Here is a 15,286-nt window from a genome sequence, read left to right as displayed (position 1 = left end):
AGGCAGACGGCACACGGACAAGCCACTCAGTTGCAGATGCGCGGTGCGGCTGCGAGGCGGAGGCAGAGCGACGGCACAGAGAGCTGCATAGTGTAGTGTGGTGTCTACCTGCGTGCTAGTGTGCTAGTTTCCCACCTAAAAGTGACGACGGACACGGCGGGCGCGTTGAGCTTGACGTTGGCGGGCCGCGCCGCGCCGTTCGCGCCCTCCGCGCTCGCCGCGCCCGCGCCCGCCGCGCCGCTGCCGCCGCGCCGCCGCGACGGGGACCCTGCGCACGTGTACACAACGTCGTTATTCCTGTGCAATTTATAAACAATAACAAGCCACAACAATTATGCCTCCTCAGACAACGCTAAAAAATTACATTTAAACTGTAGTCAATGCTTGGTCAAAATGTTTACGGAGCATTTATGTTGTAACAGGATATAATAATGAAGGTCGATGCAATAATCCACCTCGTACTTATTTTTTTGGTCCTTCGAGCCGGATGCTAATAAAACTCACCATGTGGTAGAAATGTGTTGACGACCCGTATCGAGTCTCGGCACTTGGCCAGCTGCCGATCGACGTCGTCGTACGAGGCGCCGTCGATCACGAACACCTCCGCCATGTCGTCTGTCAGCAACTGACATGAGTATCCGATGTTTATTGCCGTTTCTGACAACATAAAATAGATATACATAGTTATAATTCATAAGTAGTTGCAATTTATACGAATAGATATTAAATTCTGTATTTTATTGAAAATGGGTTTTTTTCTTTAATTGTTATTTTTATTATTTACCCTGCTTGTCTCCAGTTAAAACCCAGATTTTGATGCCTGCCATACTGAGATTCGCTATCGTTTCCGGAACCCCATCTTGTAACTTATCTTCTATCGCCGTTACACCTGTAAACAAAAAATATACTCTTACAATCGATTTGCTTTTTTATTGAACTTATATTTTCCAGTGTCTGTCTTTGCATAGGTAATCATTTTGGATCGATTATGAAAATTTACCAATCAGAATAAAGTTTGATCAGAACGCCCATGTATTGCCTAATTCGCCCGACACATGTATGCAGTGAATGTAGCGACAGGTGTGGGTGTGGTGCGTACCCATGAGCAGCAGGTCGGTCTCGATCTCCTCGTAGATGGCGTCGAGCTGCTCGTCGCGGTCGCGCAGCGCGAGCGCGGCGGCCTGGTGGCGGCGCTTCCACTCCACGAAGCCGCGCTCCTCCAGCGGCCGCCACGCCAGCGCCAGCGTGCGCAGACCCTCGCCGGCGAACTTCTGCCGGAACACACACACACACACACACATATACATCACATTCATGTTCAATTACAAAATAATCTAAACAGTGTCACGACTACAGGAGTGTCGGAATAGCTATTTGTCACTTCACTCGCATCCTTGCCGACCAAAAGCGTCCAGCTGTCGAGCCACAAGGGATATTTTTTTTGTTAAACTTATAATTCAAGGCGCATGTGAAAGGAACCCTTTGTGCCTCAATATTTTAACTAAATATAAAAGCATAAAAAATATAAAAAAATAGTACTTACATTTAAATGCTCTTGAGTTTTTGACCTTACTTCTGCTTGGTTTCCTTTTAATCTGTCATATATTACATTATCAGCACCTTTTGTATATAACCTAATTTCACCATCCTTTCTCAATATCACGGACATTCTTTTTCTAACATTATTAAAATCTAATATACATAACAATTCATACACCTAAAACAAACATAAAATTCAGTTTAATATTATAATACAGTTGATGTAATAAATATTCAAAATATTCAGTTAATTTACCTCTGTGTTACCCATTACTTCTATTGTAATACTATTAGGCGAGCGTTCTCTGAACACGAAACCGAAATTTCTGGCTGCGGACACCAGCGCCGCCTCATCTGGCGACTGCGCCTGGAACATACATAATTGTTTTCATTAAAAAAACGTATCGAATGAAAAATATGTAACATCAGTCCAGCTCAAGGTTTTTTAGCAACCATTTTGTAACGACCGAGACCAAATATCAAACGCTTTTATCTAAATTGAGTCCAGACAGATGATGCGACTACGATGAGATTGACGCGATGATACATTTTATTTACCCTAGCGTAAATCGCATATGCACCACTAGGTATTAGTTACCATTTTTTTAAATGCGCTGTTATCAGCTGCCGATCCTAAATACATATTTGACAAAAAAAAATGTCAAAATTAAATCATCAAAATAAGTTACGTTGATTCATAATTCCGGTTTTCTAACTTTCATTAGTCAATTCATAAAATTGCCATTTTGAAAACCACCGTATATGGAAGACATAAAGTAGAGTTTCATTTGAACAGTGCACTTACACTAAGTTTATTTGATTACCTGGTATTCGAGCCGTCCATTCTTCTGCTCCGGCATGACCGTGTGACAGAGAGCGAGCAGGCGGAAGAAGTCGTGCACGTGAGTGTCGCCGCGCTTCACCGCGTCCAGCAGCGTCGCGTCGAAGAACTTGAACTCCGGCTCGTACTCGGGGTTGAACGAGAAGTCTAGCGGCTCCGAACTCTGTACCCCAAACGAAGCTGGTTGACGATTATATATAGACGAGCGATCAACAACTAATCCACGTTACAATCTGTATGTTATTTATGATTGGTACAGAGAACAGCTACAGGGTGTTCAAAATTTGATATATTTTGTAACGTAGATTCGTTTGTATGCAAGAGTTTAGTCGTGTTAGAAGCGTGTCAACACAAAAACAACACAAGATGCAAAGCCCAACATGCAAAACAAACACATCCATTGTTAGTCAAAGTGTAGCTGAAAATTATAGGTAACCTAATGTGGCACACTAAGTGTTATGTTTTAAGTAATTAGTAGGTTAATATCGGTACCCACTTGTCTATTACTAACATGTCACAAAAACTAAACATGGAATCTAACAGTGCAAACCCATTGTAATAATTGGAAAATCTATTTTAAAGATGGCATAAACAAAATAAAATTCATCGTTTTTTTTAATAGAATCGAAAGAAATTTCAGTGAGTGAAATCTAAAAAACTAAACTATACAGTTCAAATGAGATGTTCTAAACTTAAGGATGAATATTTTTCTAATGTTTTAAGAGACAGGTAGGTAGGCTCAATTAAAGTAATTTAGAATTGGGTTTAGATTTACCTAAAACAAGTATTTCAAGTGCACGTTATTTTGAATTCGTTTCTTAGAGAAGGTTCAAAGCCAAGAAGATAACGAAGATACGGAAGTTCTAACAGATTACGCCACCAATTGATATTTCGGATTTTGTTCAAAGTACAAACATACATCGTTTGCTAGCAGGTCGTGATGAGGATATGGCTAAATATGGGCTCAATAAACATGCATTTACACAAATCAATTTCACATTCATACTTTGAACAGATCGCTACCGAAATATGTACCAACCAAGGCCACCATACACAAAACGGCCGACCACGTCTATTGATCGAGAGAATATTATTCTTTTAAGTATATAAAAGTGGTGTATGTCATGTCAAATAGACGAGATCGTCCACATGAGGAGAGTACTCGGCGGCCCGCCCCGCCCGCGTGCGCGTGCGCGTGCGCTCGGGGCGGGCGCCGGACGTTACTGTGCGTGGCACGTACGCGCGGGCGGCGCGCGCCGGGCGTGCTGCGGCCCTGCTCGTGCTCGAGCTCGAGCAGGCGCGCGCGCCCCGCCGCGCCCTCCCCGCCGCCGCCTCCCCGCCGCCCCCGCCGCCCCCGCCGCCGCACCCGCGCCCTGCCCGCCGCCGCTGCACCACCACACGCGTCACACGCTACACGCTACACACTACACTCTACACGCTACACGCCTAGCTCCAACTCGCTCCGACTCGCTCCACACACTTCTCCCATACCGGCCACTCTCACCAAACACGACACACACAATTAAATGCCTCTTATTTGGTTACCCTACTCAATTGAGGTACACATCACGAGTCTCGCAGTTTCAGCGGCGCTGTTTCTATTTCATTTATTGTGAGACAATAGACTTGCGTGACCATCAAAGTCGCAGCCAGTATCAACAAGATCTCATTTGGCGAACATCAGGAACTGTGCCGGTCTCAAGTAGTGAACGCCTCTCGGCATCATGTAGTGCCTTAGCTTGGACGTGCCACAGGTAATGTTCAGTGATGCGATGTATGCATGCAAATAAGTACTTAAGGTCTACTCTATTTGGTGGTAGAGTGTCGTGTGAGACGATGCATGTTGACAAAATCAATGCGTGTGCACGAATTCAATGTAATATGTAAAAACATCAGGAATAAACCGAGACATACACAAACTGGTAAAACGTACAAACGTGAGGACGTTACCATGAGAAACATATAAACATAATCCCCAAAGCTGTTGCGGGCGAGGACAAAACATATGTCAATAAAATGTTCTAATATTAACCACTCGATAAAATGTTCAAAATTTAATAACATAAAAACAAATCAAACTCAAACATCATGCAAATAAAAAAAAATGGACGAAACGTGCGCGTCCAAACAAATTGATCATTGTGCTTAGTGATTTGAAATGCAACCTACATGCTCTTATGTGAAAGGTATCTATAAAAAAAGAAAATCTATTGCTGTGCCTGACAACTATAATGAAGTGGTAGTTGTGAGAGGGCAGTGGGTACACACCTCGTTGATCTCGAGCGTCTCGCCGGTGGACTCGTCGACGACGTCGCCGTAGCACACGCCCGCTATCGAGCACTTGTTGAATGTCATTATGTTCTGCGTTAACGTTCCCGTTTTATCAGAAAATATATATTGGATTTGCCCTGAAAACAATACATATTTACCTACGATTAATAAAAATGTACCCATCAGCAATACAATTGAGTAACCTATGACTTTTATTAAAATATTGTTACGGCCACTGCTACTGTCGAATAATAGCGCCTACCCGAATGTGGAAGGCTCGGCGATGGAACCTTCCCGAAAAATCTCGATGTTCCTCGAATGTCGTGGAAACTCGGTAACTGACCTTAATTTACAAGAGACGGTCTCAATCCTTCCGTATCTATCAAGAATGTTCCACGGACATCGATGGGACAGCCGGCCGGGTATGAAATGCGAAACGAGGCCAGCGCGAGTCGGTCTTGGTTGCGAGACGATCAAGAGCGATAAGCGAACTACGAGCGATATCGATGATTTTTTTACTAATAAAAGCTAATTGATGTTTTTGAATATGAATCAGTGTTGTCTTTGTTTATCCTGAAACTAGCGCGTAATATCGATTTATCATAATAAAATATCCCAGCACTCACCCAGTTCCTCGTTTAACGTAGTTGTCCGCGCTTTAGCAGCTGTGCCAGTCTTTTCATAATACATTTTTTCATCCCAGTTAATGAGGAAACTCTGTGCAAATCTTATCACCTGGGAACAAAAACTAAATTTAATTATTTACTAACGCTTTAGTTTGCCAATTGATATTAAAAAATGTTGAAGTAATACAAATGTTCATGCCTTTTTAGTGGCTTATTCTAATGGCAGAACATGGAATATATCTAATGAGACCCAAATATATAAAAAACCATAACTTCATAAATTATTTAACAAAGATGAAACCAATGGTTCATAATACATCCTTTAACACTTGATAGAGTAGGTTTATAACTTATTAACATTATTGTACAGTATTTTTACATCAAGTTCAAATAAGCCACTACATCCAAAACCACATACCGATTCACTTTGTATAACATAATCGACGTAAATATTAAAGCCACTAACTACAACCTACTACTGGTACCAACCTCGACGGAAACATAAAGCGATATAGGCACGACTGTGTTCATGACGATGGCGTAGGAGAAAAACACGAGTAACGCGATGATGACGGCGCCCCACGTGGGCTCGGCCGGCACCAGCGAGTCCCACGGCAGGTACACCTGGAAGTACCGCCCCACCAGCCACTCCCACACGCCGCACGCCACCGTGCAGAACACGCACATCGACAGGAGGAAGAATACTATCTGCAACGGGGCAACACAATGTTATATTCACATCGTATACAAAGCAAACTTTAACCATATTTAAACTAAAATAGGTTGTTAACAACATGATATTTTTAAATAGTTCCCATTAAAGTAACGTATGGATTATTGTTGAAACAAAATAATTAACCTTTACTACGTTATAACGAATATTTGAAAAATAAAATTTATTTTTTATTGCTTTATTCCATTATCTAAATCGATTCCAACCTACAAACCTGATGTTTGATTTATGAATAAATAAATAAACTTGTATCCGTCACTTTCCATGTTCATAAAAGATTAGTCAGATATGTAATATCGTACGTAGGTCATAATAATTATCATCTTTTGCCCGCAAATGTGATTACAGTTAAACGCCTTGGCTATACAACAATAAAAAAGGTCGACAACAACTCACCCCTATAATAAGAAAATTAAGTAGCCTATCTATGCTGGTGCGCTTGAACTTGGTCTTGCCCGAATTCTGCATGAGCTTGGTGTCCTTGCCGGCGAACACGACGACGCCGTAGCACCACGACGTGTTCCTGAGCACGCACCCGCGCAGCAGTATCTTGTCGTTGTCCAGCGAGAAGTGCTGGTTGCGCCAGCTCAACGTTCCTGAACAATGCACAAGTTTTTACAATCAACGGCACAAATCATGAGCACAGATGAACAGAGGTGGAGACAAGCTCGCGTATGTACAAATTTGACGAATGTGTACACTAGCCGCATGGCACATGTAAGTCAATATAAAACGCGCGTTAACTAAGAAACCAATCGCGCGAAACATGGGCGCGCTGAACGTCGAACCGACCAACCATGAATGTGCTCAAGACTCGTGCTTCTATATATGTGTATCAATATTTTGATGCTATTTGTAGATATATCGTTCTTTGAGCTAAACGAATTTTGCAATGAATTTGGCATGCAGGTAGACCATGGCCTGGAATAACAGATATATGAACCTACGCTGTAACTTTTGTTTTAGGCAAGTCTATCAGGCAGAAAAGGCGTAAGCAAAACATAGAAAATTGTATATGTTGTAAAATTTTGGACTTTATCCATCCTCTGTATGGTAAAATTGTCATGTGTAGTAACTGTATAACTGTTACGGTCTTATTCATAATAAAACTATCAGAATTATCGGAAGTTTATCTGGGCGTTATTGGAGGCATGTAAAAAATTGGTATTCATAATGGTTCAATTGCGCTAAAAGTCTCCGATAAAGATGCTTTAATTTATCGAGCCTAACCCCGTCTTTACACCTATGTTAAGCGTTCGATAGCAAAAAAATGGCTGACGTCGGTCAGCTGTTTCGCGTTTGACGCTTGTTGCCAAAGTCAGTCTGTACTTAGAAGTAAACAACATTTCGATCATTTTCGTTTCAAGAAATAATTTTATTTAGTTACGTATTAAAAATGCAAGCTAGGCTGCTTTAGGTAGAAAAATGTCTCGTCAGAAATTAGATCCGTTTTCTCTGGATAATTATGAATTCCGTAAACGGTATTATTTTTCCAAACATACGGCTGCATTTATAAGTGACTGATAGTCCGCGAAAAGTTGCTGTTTCACCGTATAGGTTGTGGCAGATCACCAGAATTGCAAGTATTAATAAACTGCATTGACATGTTGGGATCGTCATGAGGTAAGTTAATTCTATTCCATATTTATACAGACTTCGGTAAATACGTATACCTAATGATGAGCTACTTTTAGGTTCGTTTTCTTAATAGATGTAAGATGTTGGACACCTCTATGGATTATCTAAAGCCACTACCAGTGGTATATGTAGCAAAGTGGAGCGTGCGCTCGTATTACATGCTGCAGATTATAATTATGCCCCACTTCTTTTCAGAGGAACCCTTGTTAAGGTTGGAATTTCACCATGTAAAAGACTGCCCATCTATAATTGGTTGTATTTTCTACACCCATATACTTAACAATAAAAAAATATGGTTGATGCAGGCTAACACTATATAGAAAAGGATATTATTTCCTCAATCTTGTTGTTCAGGTAAGATTTAAAGGTTTGTTGTAGGTGAATTGTGATGCTAATCTTCAGATCAGAGATATTGTTAGATGGCAAAGCAGCACTCATAACTCCCCGGATATTGCAACAAGAACTTTGGTGTGTGGAAACAGCATTTTCAATGCCTGTTTCATGGCATATCTTAAATTTGGCAATGTGAAGACTACTATTGTGGCTCTTGCAGTGTTACACAACATTGCAATTGCTCAAAGAGAGATATATGCCACAGAACAGTGTGTCCAATATTGAAGAGGTGTCAGTATCAATTATTATCATCATTGACCCAAAATCTAGACTAAAGTTGTTCACACTGAAAGGTAACTAATTATACAACATAATTAAAGTTAGTCATTGTCATTTATTTTTATAAAATTTATATTTTTCTTTTATTAATATATCTCAATTTTATTTTTTTTATTTCACTGGAGCTCATTGTCCATCTGAATAGCATGCAACTCTTTTCTGTGTTGCACTTCTATTGTTGCAATTTATTCTGCAGATGTGGGACAAACCTGAAATTATGCAATGTATAAGCATTCAACATAATTTGAAATAAAAAAAATGTTTATTCAAATATACAACAGTAGTATCCCACAGGATTATAGTATAAATTATAAATTACTTAATGATGATTTGTTAATACCTCCCTTATATTTCCAGGTGGAGGTGGATTATAATATAATAATGCATCATATGCATGCCTTAATCGGTGGTCTTTACAAATTGTAAATCATATTTGATTATATGTTGACTTGTCATAAGAGCCTTTTATGTATATGCATACATGATAAATAAAAGTTTTTATTTATTTTCCTTTTTATTTTAACTAATAAAGACCTCAAAAATATATTTTACTTATGACCTACCTAAAACAACAATATCCTACATGATTATAGCATAAAATGGATACATACATATCTCCTTTATATTTTCTATTGGAAGTGAGGTCTGAGGAGGCACAATGAGCATTATCTACAAAATAAAATTGATTTATTCCTTTTATATTTCATTGTGCTGTTTTAACTTTATTATTTGTGCTGAATGCCACCAGGGTACATAATCACTATTTTATATTATCCAAATATTTTATTTATATGAATATTTTAAGAGTGGCTATCATAGTGCGTATTGTTGGACATGCGCAATGCATGAGTAGCAATATTACATTTCAGTTAGCACAGCTCCCCCAAATGAATCTACGACACCTATATGAAATTGTAGTTCGTGACGACATTCACGTTCAAGAATTCATATTCTTTTAGGGAAGGTTTTGGTTAGGGAACGGGTTCATACCCGCTCCCTAATCAATTTCTTCAACATAATCTTGTAAAAAAAGTAATAGTTAGTAATGCAGGAATGCATATCGCAAACGTTCAAATACAGAAAACAGCTGCACCAACCTTGTCTTCCTCCAACTACTTTTCACTTCTGTACCATTTTATCGCAATTTGCTGCCTGCGTTCTTCCAAGTTTTACAAAGAATTTCGAGAACAACAAATAAATTTTCCTCCTGTATTTATTTTATTTACTTTTTTGACAAACGCCATTGTGACAATGACAGACAATTTTTTTTATTGTCTGTTTCCAGAGACAAAACTTGGTAGTAATTGGTAGAACTTATTTAAATTATTTTTTTTCTACGAAATGGCAACATTGTGCACATTTAAAGGCCTTTTTGTTATCGGAGGTTTATGAAACCATTATGAATAAGAAATTTTATCGAATGCTCGATAAGCTTATAGGACGTTTTAACTATTTGCGATTTATACCTTCGATAAGGGTTTTATTATGAATAAGACCATTAGTTTTTAGTGCTGACATAAAAAATTTTGACATCTAATACCGTGCCAGCACGCCCTATATCCTTACAATGTTTGTGAAGCTTTGAACCATAACATTGATTTCTACGAAACTTCCATAACATGCTAGCAGTTATTTCGAATCAAAACAAACGTCATGTAAGTAAAACAAATTATACTGTTGTAACTATATACAAGTAATATGAGGAAATTTCGCGTGTGCTTTTGACCTTTACTTCTAGTTATTAACGTGAAACTATAGAACGCATATTAATGTTATAAGTAGGGTTATTTTAAACCATTAAAAACGGCTATTCGAATTATGCCTTTATCAAGTATCAAAACAAAGAGACGGGAAGGAAATAATAATATCAATGTATGAAACGAATTCCATATAATTGCAAACATTGAAAAATGAGTATGGGTGCGTATCGCATCAAGTTCAGCGCGATGAAATAAGACTGAAAAATGTAGTTATATCCAGTTTGAACCTGAAACCGGCCATAAATATACAGACAAACTTTATTTAGTTTTCTCAATGTGTGTGACTCGATATAGACGTCTCTAAGGAAAAAGCGGAGAAGGTTCCAAGTGGCCTACATCCATTCCAAGATATGGAGGCCAATAAAAAACACATAGAAAAGAATTTAATAACCTACCGTGACATATTATTATGAAACGTAATTTGGGTCAGTTTTCGAATCCACAAATGATCACAATCTATAATTGTAATGACGTGGATTTTTTAGTTTATAATGCATTTAGTACCACACCATGGTTGAGATTACTGCTAGATCAAGTGGAAGTTGTACCGTCTAGCCTCATAGAAAACAATCACAGCATTATAGTTGTGTTTCGCTCAATAAAAATGCCGGGAATAATCGTCTATAACAGATATTGAAACAGTTTCACGCGCAAGACAAGTTAATGAACATAATGAGGCGGAAGCGTTTCGTAGTTCATTATAATTAGCAACTCCATTAGTTAACAATACGGTATGCATGAGGTTTGCGAAGCTGACTATTGCTTTAATGACTCATGACCACAATGCCATACAAGCGTAGCAACACGTTTAATGGAATGTATTGGTTTTTTTAATCTATCCTATAAAGTAATGTTGAAATGAACATTGCAAATGTACTTTTCTCTATATTAATTAGGATATTGCCCGAACTACACATATGTCACTGATAATAATATTTACTAAATCCTTTGCTAACTACAATATTGGATGAAATAAAAAAGTAAATGACGGCAGGGGGCCTTATTCCGTCTAAAGAAGCATATCCGTCCTTTCGCAATTACGGGTTTTTAATCGAAGAATAATTTTATAGTCGTATAGATAAAAGAGTCGAAAATTTCCTATTAGTCTATACAGCTATTAAAGCTGTCATTCGATTAGAATTGGCAAAAGGACGGATTTGCCCCCGTAACCGGAATACGGGTCCACTGACCTCACAAAAGATACCTATTACTTAACTATAATATATAATATTATTCCATTACATGTGTTATATGTTCTTAAAAAAAAATAAAAATAAAAAAAAATAAAAATAAAAAAAATAAAATTAACAAACCCATATATCGAAAAGGTAATATTAACATTTTGATTTTTCCTTCCTTAAAAATTCCTGGAAACTCGCCACTCATTTATGCAACTGTTTGACAATAAGCAGTACTTTAGGTTAACCTACTCGCATAACATTTTAAGGTTTATTATATACGCGGCCTAATTCCGTGTGTAGACACCATAATAGGTAATATTTACATTGAAACCCTCATTCAAATGTTTCGACCCCAAGCATACATTTAACGTAGACCATTTCGTAAGAAACTAACCACAGTATTTCAACTACAACGGGAAGTTGTATGAATGAATTGATTAAAGGTTCTAGCTTGCCATTGTACAATAACTTGTACATACGTAGAAACTTATACAAGTGTATATAAAGCCATGTTGAGTAGGAATCAATGATTTCAAACAGTAAAAAAAACAATCTTTTCAGATACTAATTCTGGATTGATCATTATTATCAATAGGTTTTATTTGAGGCTCGGTACGCATGTAAATTTTTTTTCCCGATAAAAATCAGGATACAAAATAACCCATTTCATTTCCAAGCACTCAAACTATGAAGTATTCAGAATAAAATATGCTTACGAAAATTCAATTAATAATCACGCTGCAATAAATTACGAAATACCAATCAAGGTTAGGTCACAAACCAATAAGTGATGCGACATTCCATGTTGAACGAGAAGAGATATTGAACACAGAGAATAAGTATAACTAATGAAACATATTAGAGCTCACAATAAATTGTCGTTTAAGTCACGCGCTGGCTCTCAAACGACGCGAAATAATAAAACAGCTGCATTGTGTACAATATTGATCAATCAAGGCGCGATTGTTGTTCGTTAAAATCATTTCATCTTGTTGCCAGATAACTTTTCGATTGCATCGTAAAAATATTAATGTGTTATATATATGACGTCACGGTAACTCGTTTCTATGCGATATTGTTGACATTTACATTGTGTTTTATGTTGGTGTGTAACTCTAGTGTGTGTGTTCATTTGTGTAGTCGAAATGTATTTCAACGAAAACATTTAATTACCTTCAAACTTATTAAGTAAATTATTGGGCGTTTCACACACAATCTCGCCATCAAACGCGCCCAATTGTGCGTCGTCTTGGCCCATAGCGGCTGTCTCCAGAAGGCACTGACGACATTTTAAATTTGTTTCTCTGTAACAAAAACAAAGGTCATTTTAGTCTTTAAGTAGTTAATAATAAAGATTATTGGATTGTCACTAGGAGATTAGATCTGGAGACTAGTGTTGCAATTCGCAATAAATATGAGTGGTTGAGTCACACTCTATAGATGGATGTTATGTATATATATATCCAGCTTTGTCTAAATTATTATTTTATGGCTCGTCCGAATGATGACTTTATAACAGAAAATTTACTTAAATCAAGCAAGTTTGACCTTAAAATCATTCAGAATCATCTTTCATAAAGCTCACGAGCAGTCCAGGCGCAATTTCCCCGTCGTTAGGTAAGCTTGCTTCTATTTGCAACAAATCATAAAATTCTCATTTCTGTAATGATTACGCATTAATGCTCAAAGCGAAACGACCTTAGATCACTTGCAAATTACGTGATAAATGATAATTCAATGCGGATCTCGCGAATGGAATGAAAATATACTGATGTCGATTTAATAACGCAAATCAGTTCTAGGTCAACACTCGTTTTTTAAATTAACTTCGAAAATTATGAACGTATGAAAGTACGTACGAATGCGTCGTTTGTATTCATATTTTATGAAAAACTGTTTATTTGCAGTCACGATGTCTCAACATATATGTCGGTATTTAATAAATCAAGTATCACTTCCTGGTTGTGTAGGCTAACAATAAAATTATTCCATCATTTTACAATGTTCGAACAAGAACGGCAAAAAACAATAATGCAACAGTAATTATTGTAAAAGGCGGTTTTATACAGTCTTATCTTAAATGAAATACATCGACATGAACGTAGTTCAGGCTCAAACATCCTAGTTCATTTATATTTTATATTTCTAAGCACTTGGCATACTTAACAAACCCAAAATGTAAATAGCTTCAGTTTACAAGATAGCCCGAATAGTTTTGGCGTCCGCAAAGGGCCCCTTTGTTCGACTTTTAAAACAATTCGATTTTGTTCGCCTTCTTCGCGAAAAACGTGGCGTCAAGTTGCCAAGTCAACGGCCAGAACTAAAAACACAATGGCGTTCTTTAGAGTTTAATCATCCTTTGCCAAACGATTCCGTCACGTCATCCCTTTAATGAAAATGTTATTATGACTACAATTTTCCTGCATCTTTGTCCACTTTTATTATTCTAGTATATATGTAAACCCTGTTCAGTCCAAATTAATGTATATTTTCGCTGATGCTTCATTATATATTAAGTATGAGACGTTTGAAAAGTGATACGAAGTATTAGTAATCAACTCTCTTAGACGAGCTAAACTTTGGACGCGGTGCTCACTTCGAAAATTGTAAACAGTAATCTCTGTCTGACAATGGAAAATACACCTTATGAACATGAACTCACCCGTCCAACTCGGCGGTCTCTATGTAACAGAGGCCGTTCGGCTCGGAGCTGCTGAGCAGCAGGATGTCGGCGGCGACGAACTGATCGTTCTCCAGCCTGATGACGTCTCCCACCTGAACAGACGCCCACTTCTCCTCCACAAGCTTTCCATTGCGCAACGTCTTCGCACGCCTGTGGTTCACTTGCGAATCGTTCTGATGACGTTGCTGAAATATATTATTTTCGTTTAAAAATAATATAAAACAATTACTGAAATGAATTGGAATTGGATTCTCAGAGGAGGTTGACGTTAGGGAGGCGGTCAGTCATAAAAAATAGCGTAATCCGTGCTGCAACAAGTATGTAAGAAGTTTTTTGTGCCGACCCCACTTTGGGGTGGGGTAAGAATAAGCTAAAATTATCTACGACTGACCAAGCTGCTAGACATATTTAACTGACTAGTTATGGGTATAGACATGAATTATTTCAAAAAACAAAGGCAGTCATAAAACGAAACATATCTAATCCAGAAAGAGAACGATTTAAAAATGGTTTTGTAGCGACGCTGCCAACCATTCATCACGATTGTTCTAGTTGTTCTTTGTTGCGAACTGCTAATCACGTCTGCGTCCTTGGTACACATCAAAGGATACAATGAAACATTCGTGACAATACGGCACATGTAGTGGGAAACTACCCGTAACCTGATTACGCTCTTCCCGATGTTGTAAATTGCCTAGAATTCTATTAGAAGGTTGTTGCGGTGAATTCATACAATTGTATCGGACTGAATCTGATCAATATCAAACAACATACACCGTGTGCGTGTGGTAATAACAAGTGACTAGTGGTCAATTTGATTTTTTTGAAATAAGTGATTGTGATATAACGTCACAGTATTGATCACATTTTTGCATTCATATTTAAAAAATATACCGCAATATACGGAGCGACGCATGATTTATTATAGAGTTCAGAGATAACATTTATTTTTAAGAGAATTTATTAAAGTGGCATGCAGAACAGTTTCTGGAAGTCTGTTACAATTCAGCAAGACTCTAGAGTAATATGTTGTAACGCTTGTATTGTGCAGTGTTCGTGTCAGACGGTTTAGTATACACAACATTAATTGCGACTACTTTATTGTTTAAAGATAAATTGAGCCTAAAGAGCTCCAGCGTTAAACTATTTCAATAGTATCATTAACGTTAACAAGTTTGCGATTAACATCCATTTAAAAAGCCCAAGCTTTCAAACTGAACTGTTACAGTTAGTGCAAATTACTCGTAAGTAATTATAACAAGCACGCAGAGAGTGTAAAAGCCAATTTGTAGCGCTATCGATCCTCTTACTAATTTAATAGCAATCTTCAAATCAGTCTTAT

The 15,286-nt window shown here is 37.8% G+C and overlaps 1 protein-coding gene and 1 long non-coding RNA gene across 8 annotated transcripts in view; both read right to left on the bottom strand.

The window, feature by feature from the left end:
* Nucleotides 1-15,286, bottom strand: part of LOC115440101 (probable phospholipid-transporting ATPase IM) — a 49,607-nt gene that overhangs the window by 5,171 nt on the left and 29,150 nt on the right. For 5 of the 7 annotated variants that reach the window (XM_037436528.1, XM_037436529.1, XM_037436522.1 and 2 more), the window contains 13 exons: nucleotides 13,924-14,129; nucleotides 12,435-12,565; nucleotides 6,407-6,606; nucleotides 5,767-5,985; nucleotides 5,278-5,386; nucleotides 4,649-4,788; nucleotides 2,364-2,543; nucleotides 1,796-1,906; nucleotides 1,544-1,717; nucleotides 1,100-1,271; nucleotides 785-889; nucleotides 505-657; nucleotides 109-268 (listed from right to left, as the gene is read on the bottom strand). In XM_037436528.1, coding sequence (XP_037292425.1) covers nucleotides 109-268; nucleotides 505-657; nucleotides 785-889; nucleotides 1,100-1,271; nucleotides 1,544-1,717; nucleotides 1,796-1,906; nucleotides 2,364-2,543; nucleotides 4,649-4,788; nucleotides 5,278-5,386; nucleotides 5,767-5,985; nucleotides 6,407-6,606; nucleotides 12,435-12,565; nucleotides 13,924-14,129 — 2,060 coding nt within the window. The remainder of the gene's footprint in view (nucleotides 1-108; nucleotides 269-504; nucleotides 658-784; nucleotides 890-1,099; nucleotides 1,272-1,543; nucleotides 1,718-1,795; nucleotides 1,907-2,363; nucleotides 2,544-4,648; nucleotides 4,789-5,277; nucleotides 5,387-5,766; nucleotides 5,986-6,406; nucleotides 6,607-12,434; nucleotides 12,566-13,923; nucleotides 14,130-15,286) is intronic. The other 2 variants (XM_037436525.1, XM_037436527.1) reach the window with 1 other exon arrangement.
* LOC119188653 lies at nucleotides 8,356-9,398 on the bottom strand. The gene is made up of 2 exons (XR_005112000.1): nucleotides 8,932-9,398; nucleotides 8,356-8,529 (listed from the first exon to the last, which is right to left on the bottom strand). It is a non-coding gene; the product is annotated as an uncharacterized LOC119188653 (long non-coding RNA).

The sequence above is a fragment of the Manduca sexta genome, chromosome 8 (genome assembly GCF_014839805.1).
Source record: "Manduca sexta isolate Smith_Timp_Sample1 chromosome 8, JHU_Msex_v1.0, whole genome shotgun sequence".
In the NCBI taxonomy this organism is placed as follows: Eukaryota; Metazoa; Arthropoda; class Insecta; order Lepidoptera; family Sphingidae; genus Manduca; species Manduca sexta.
This window is presented reverse-complemented; position numbering and strand designations above follow the sequence as displayed.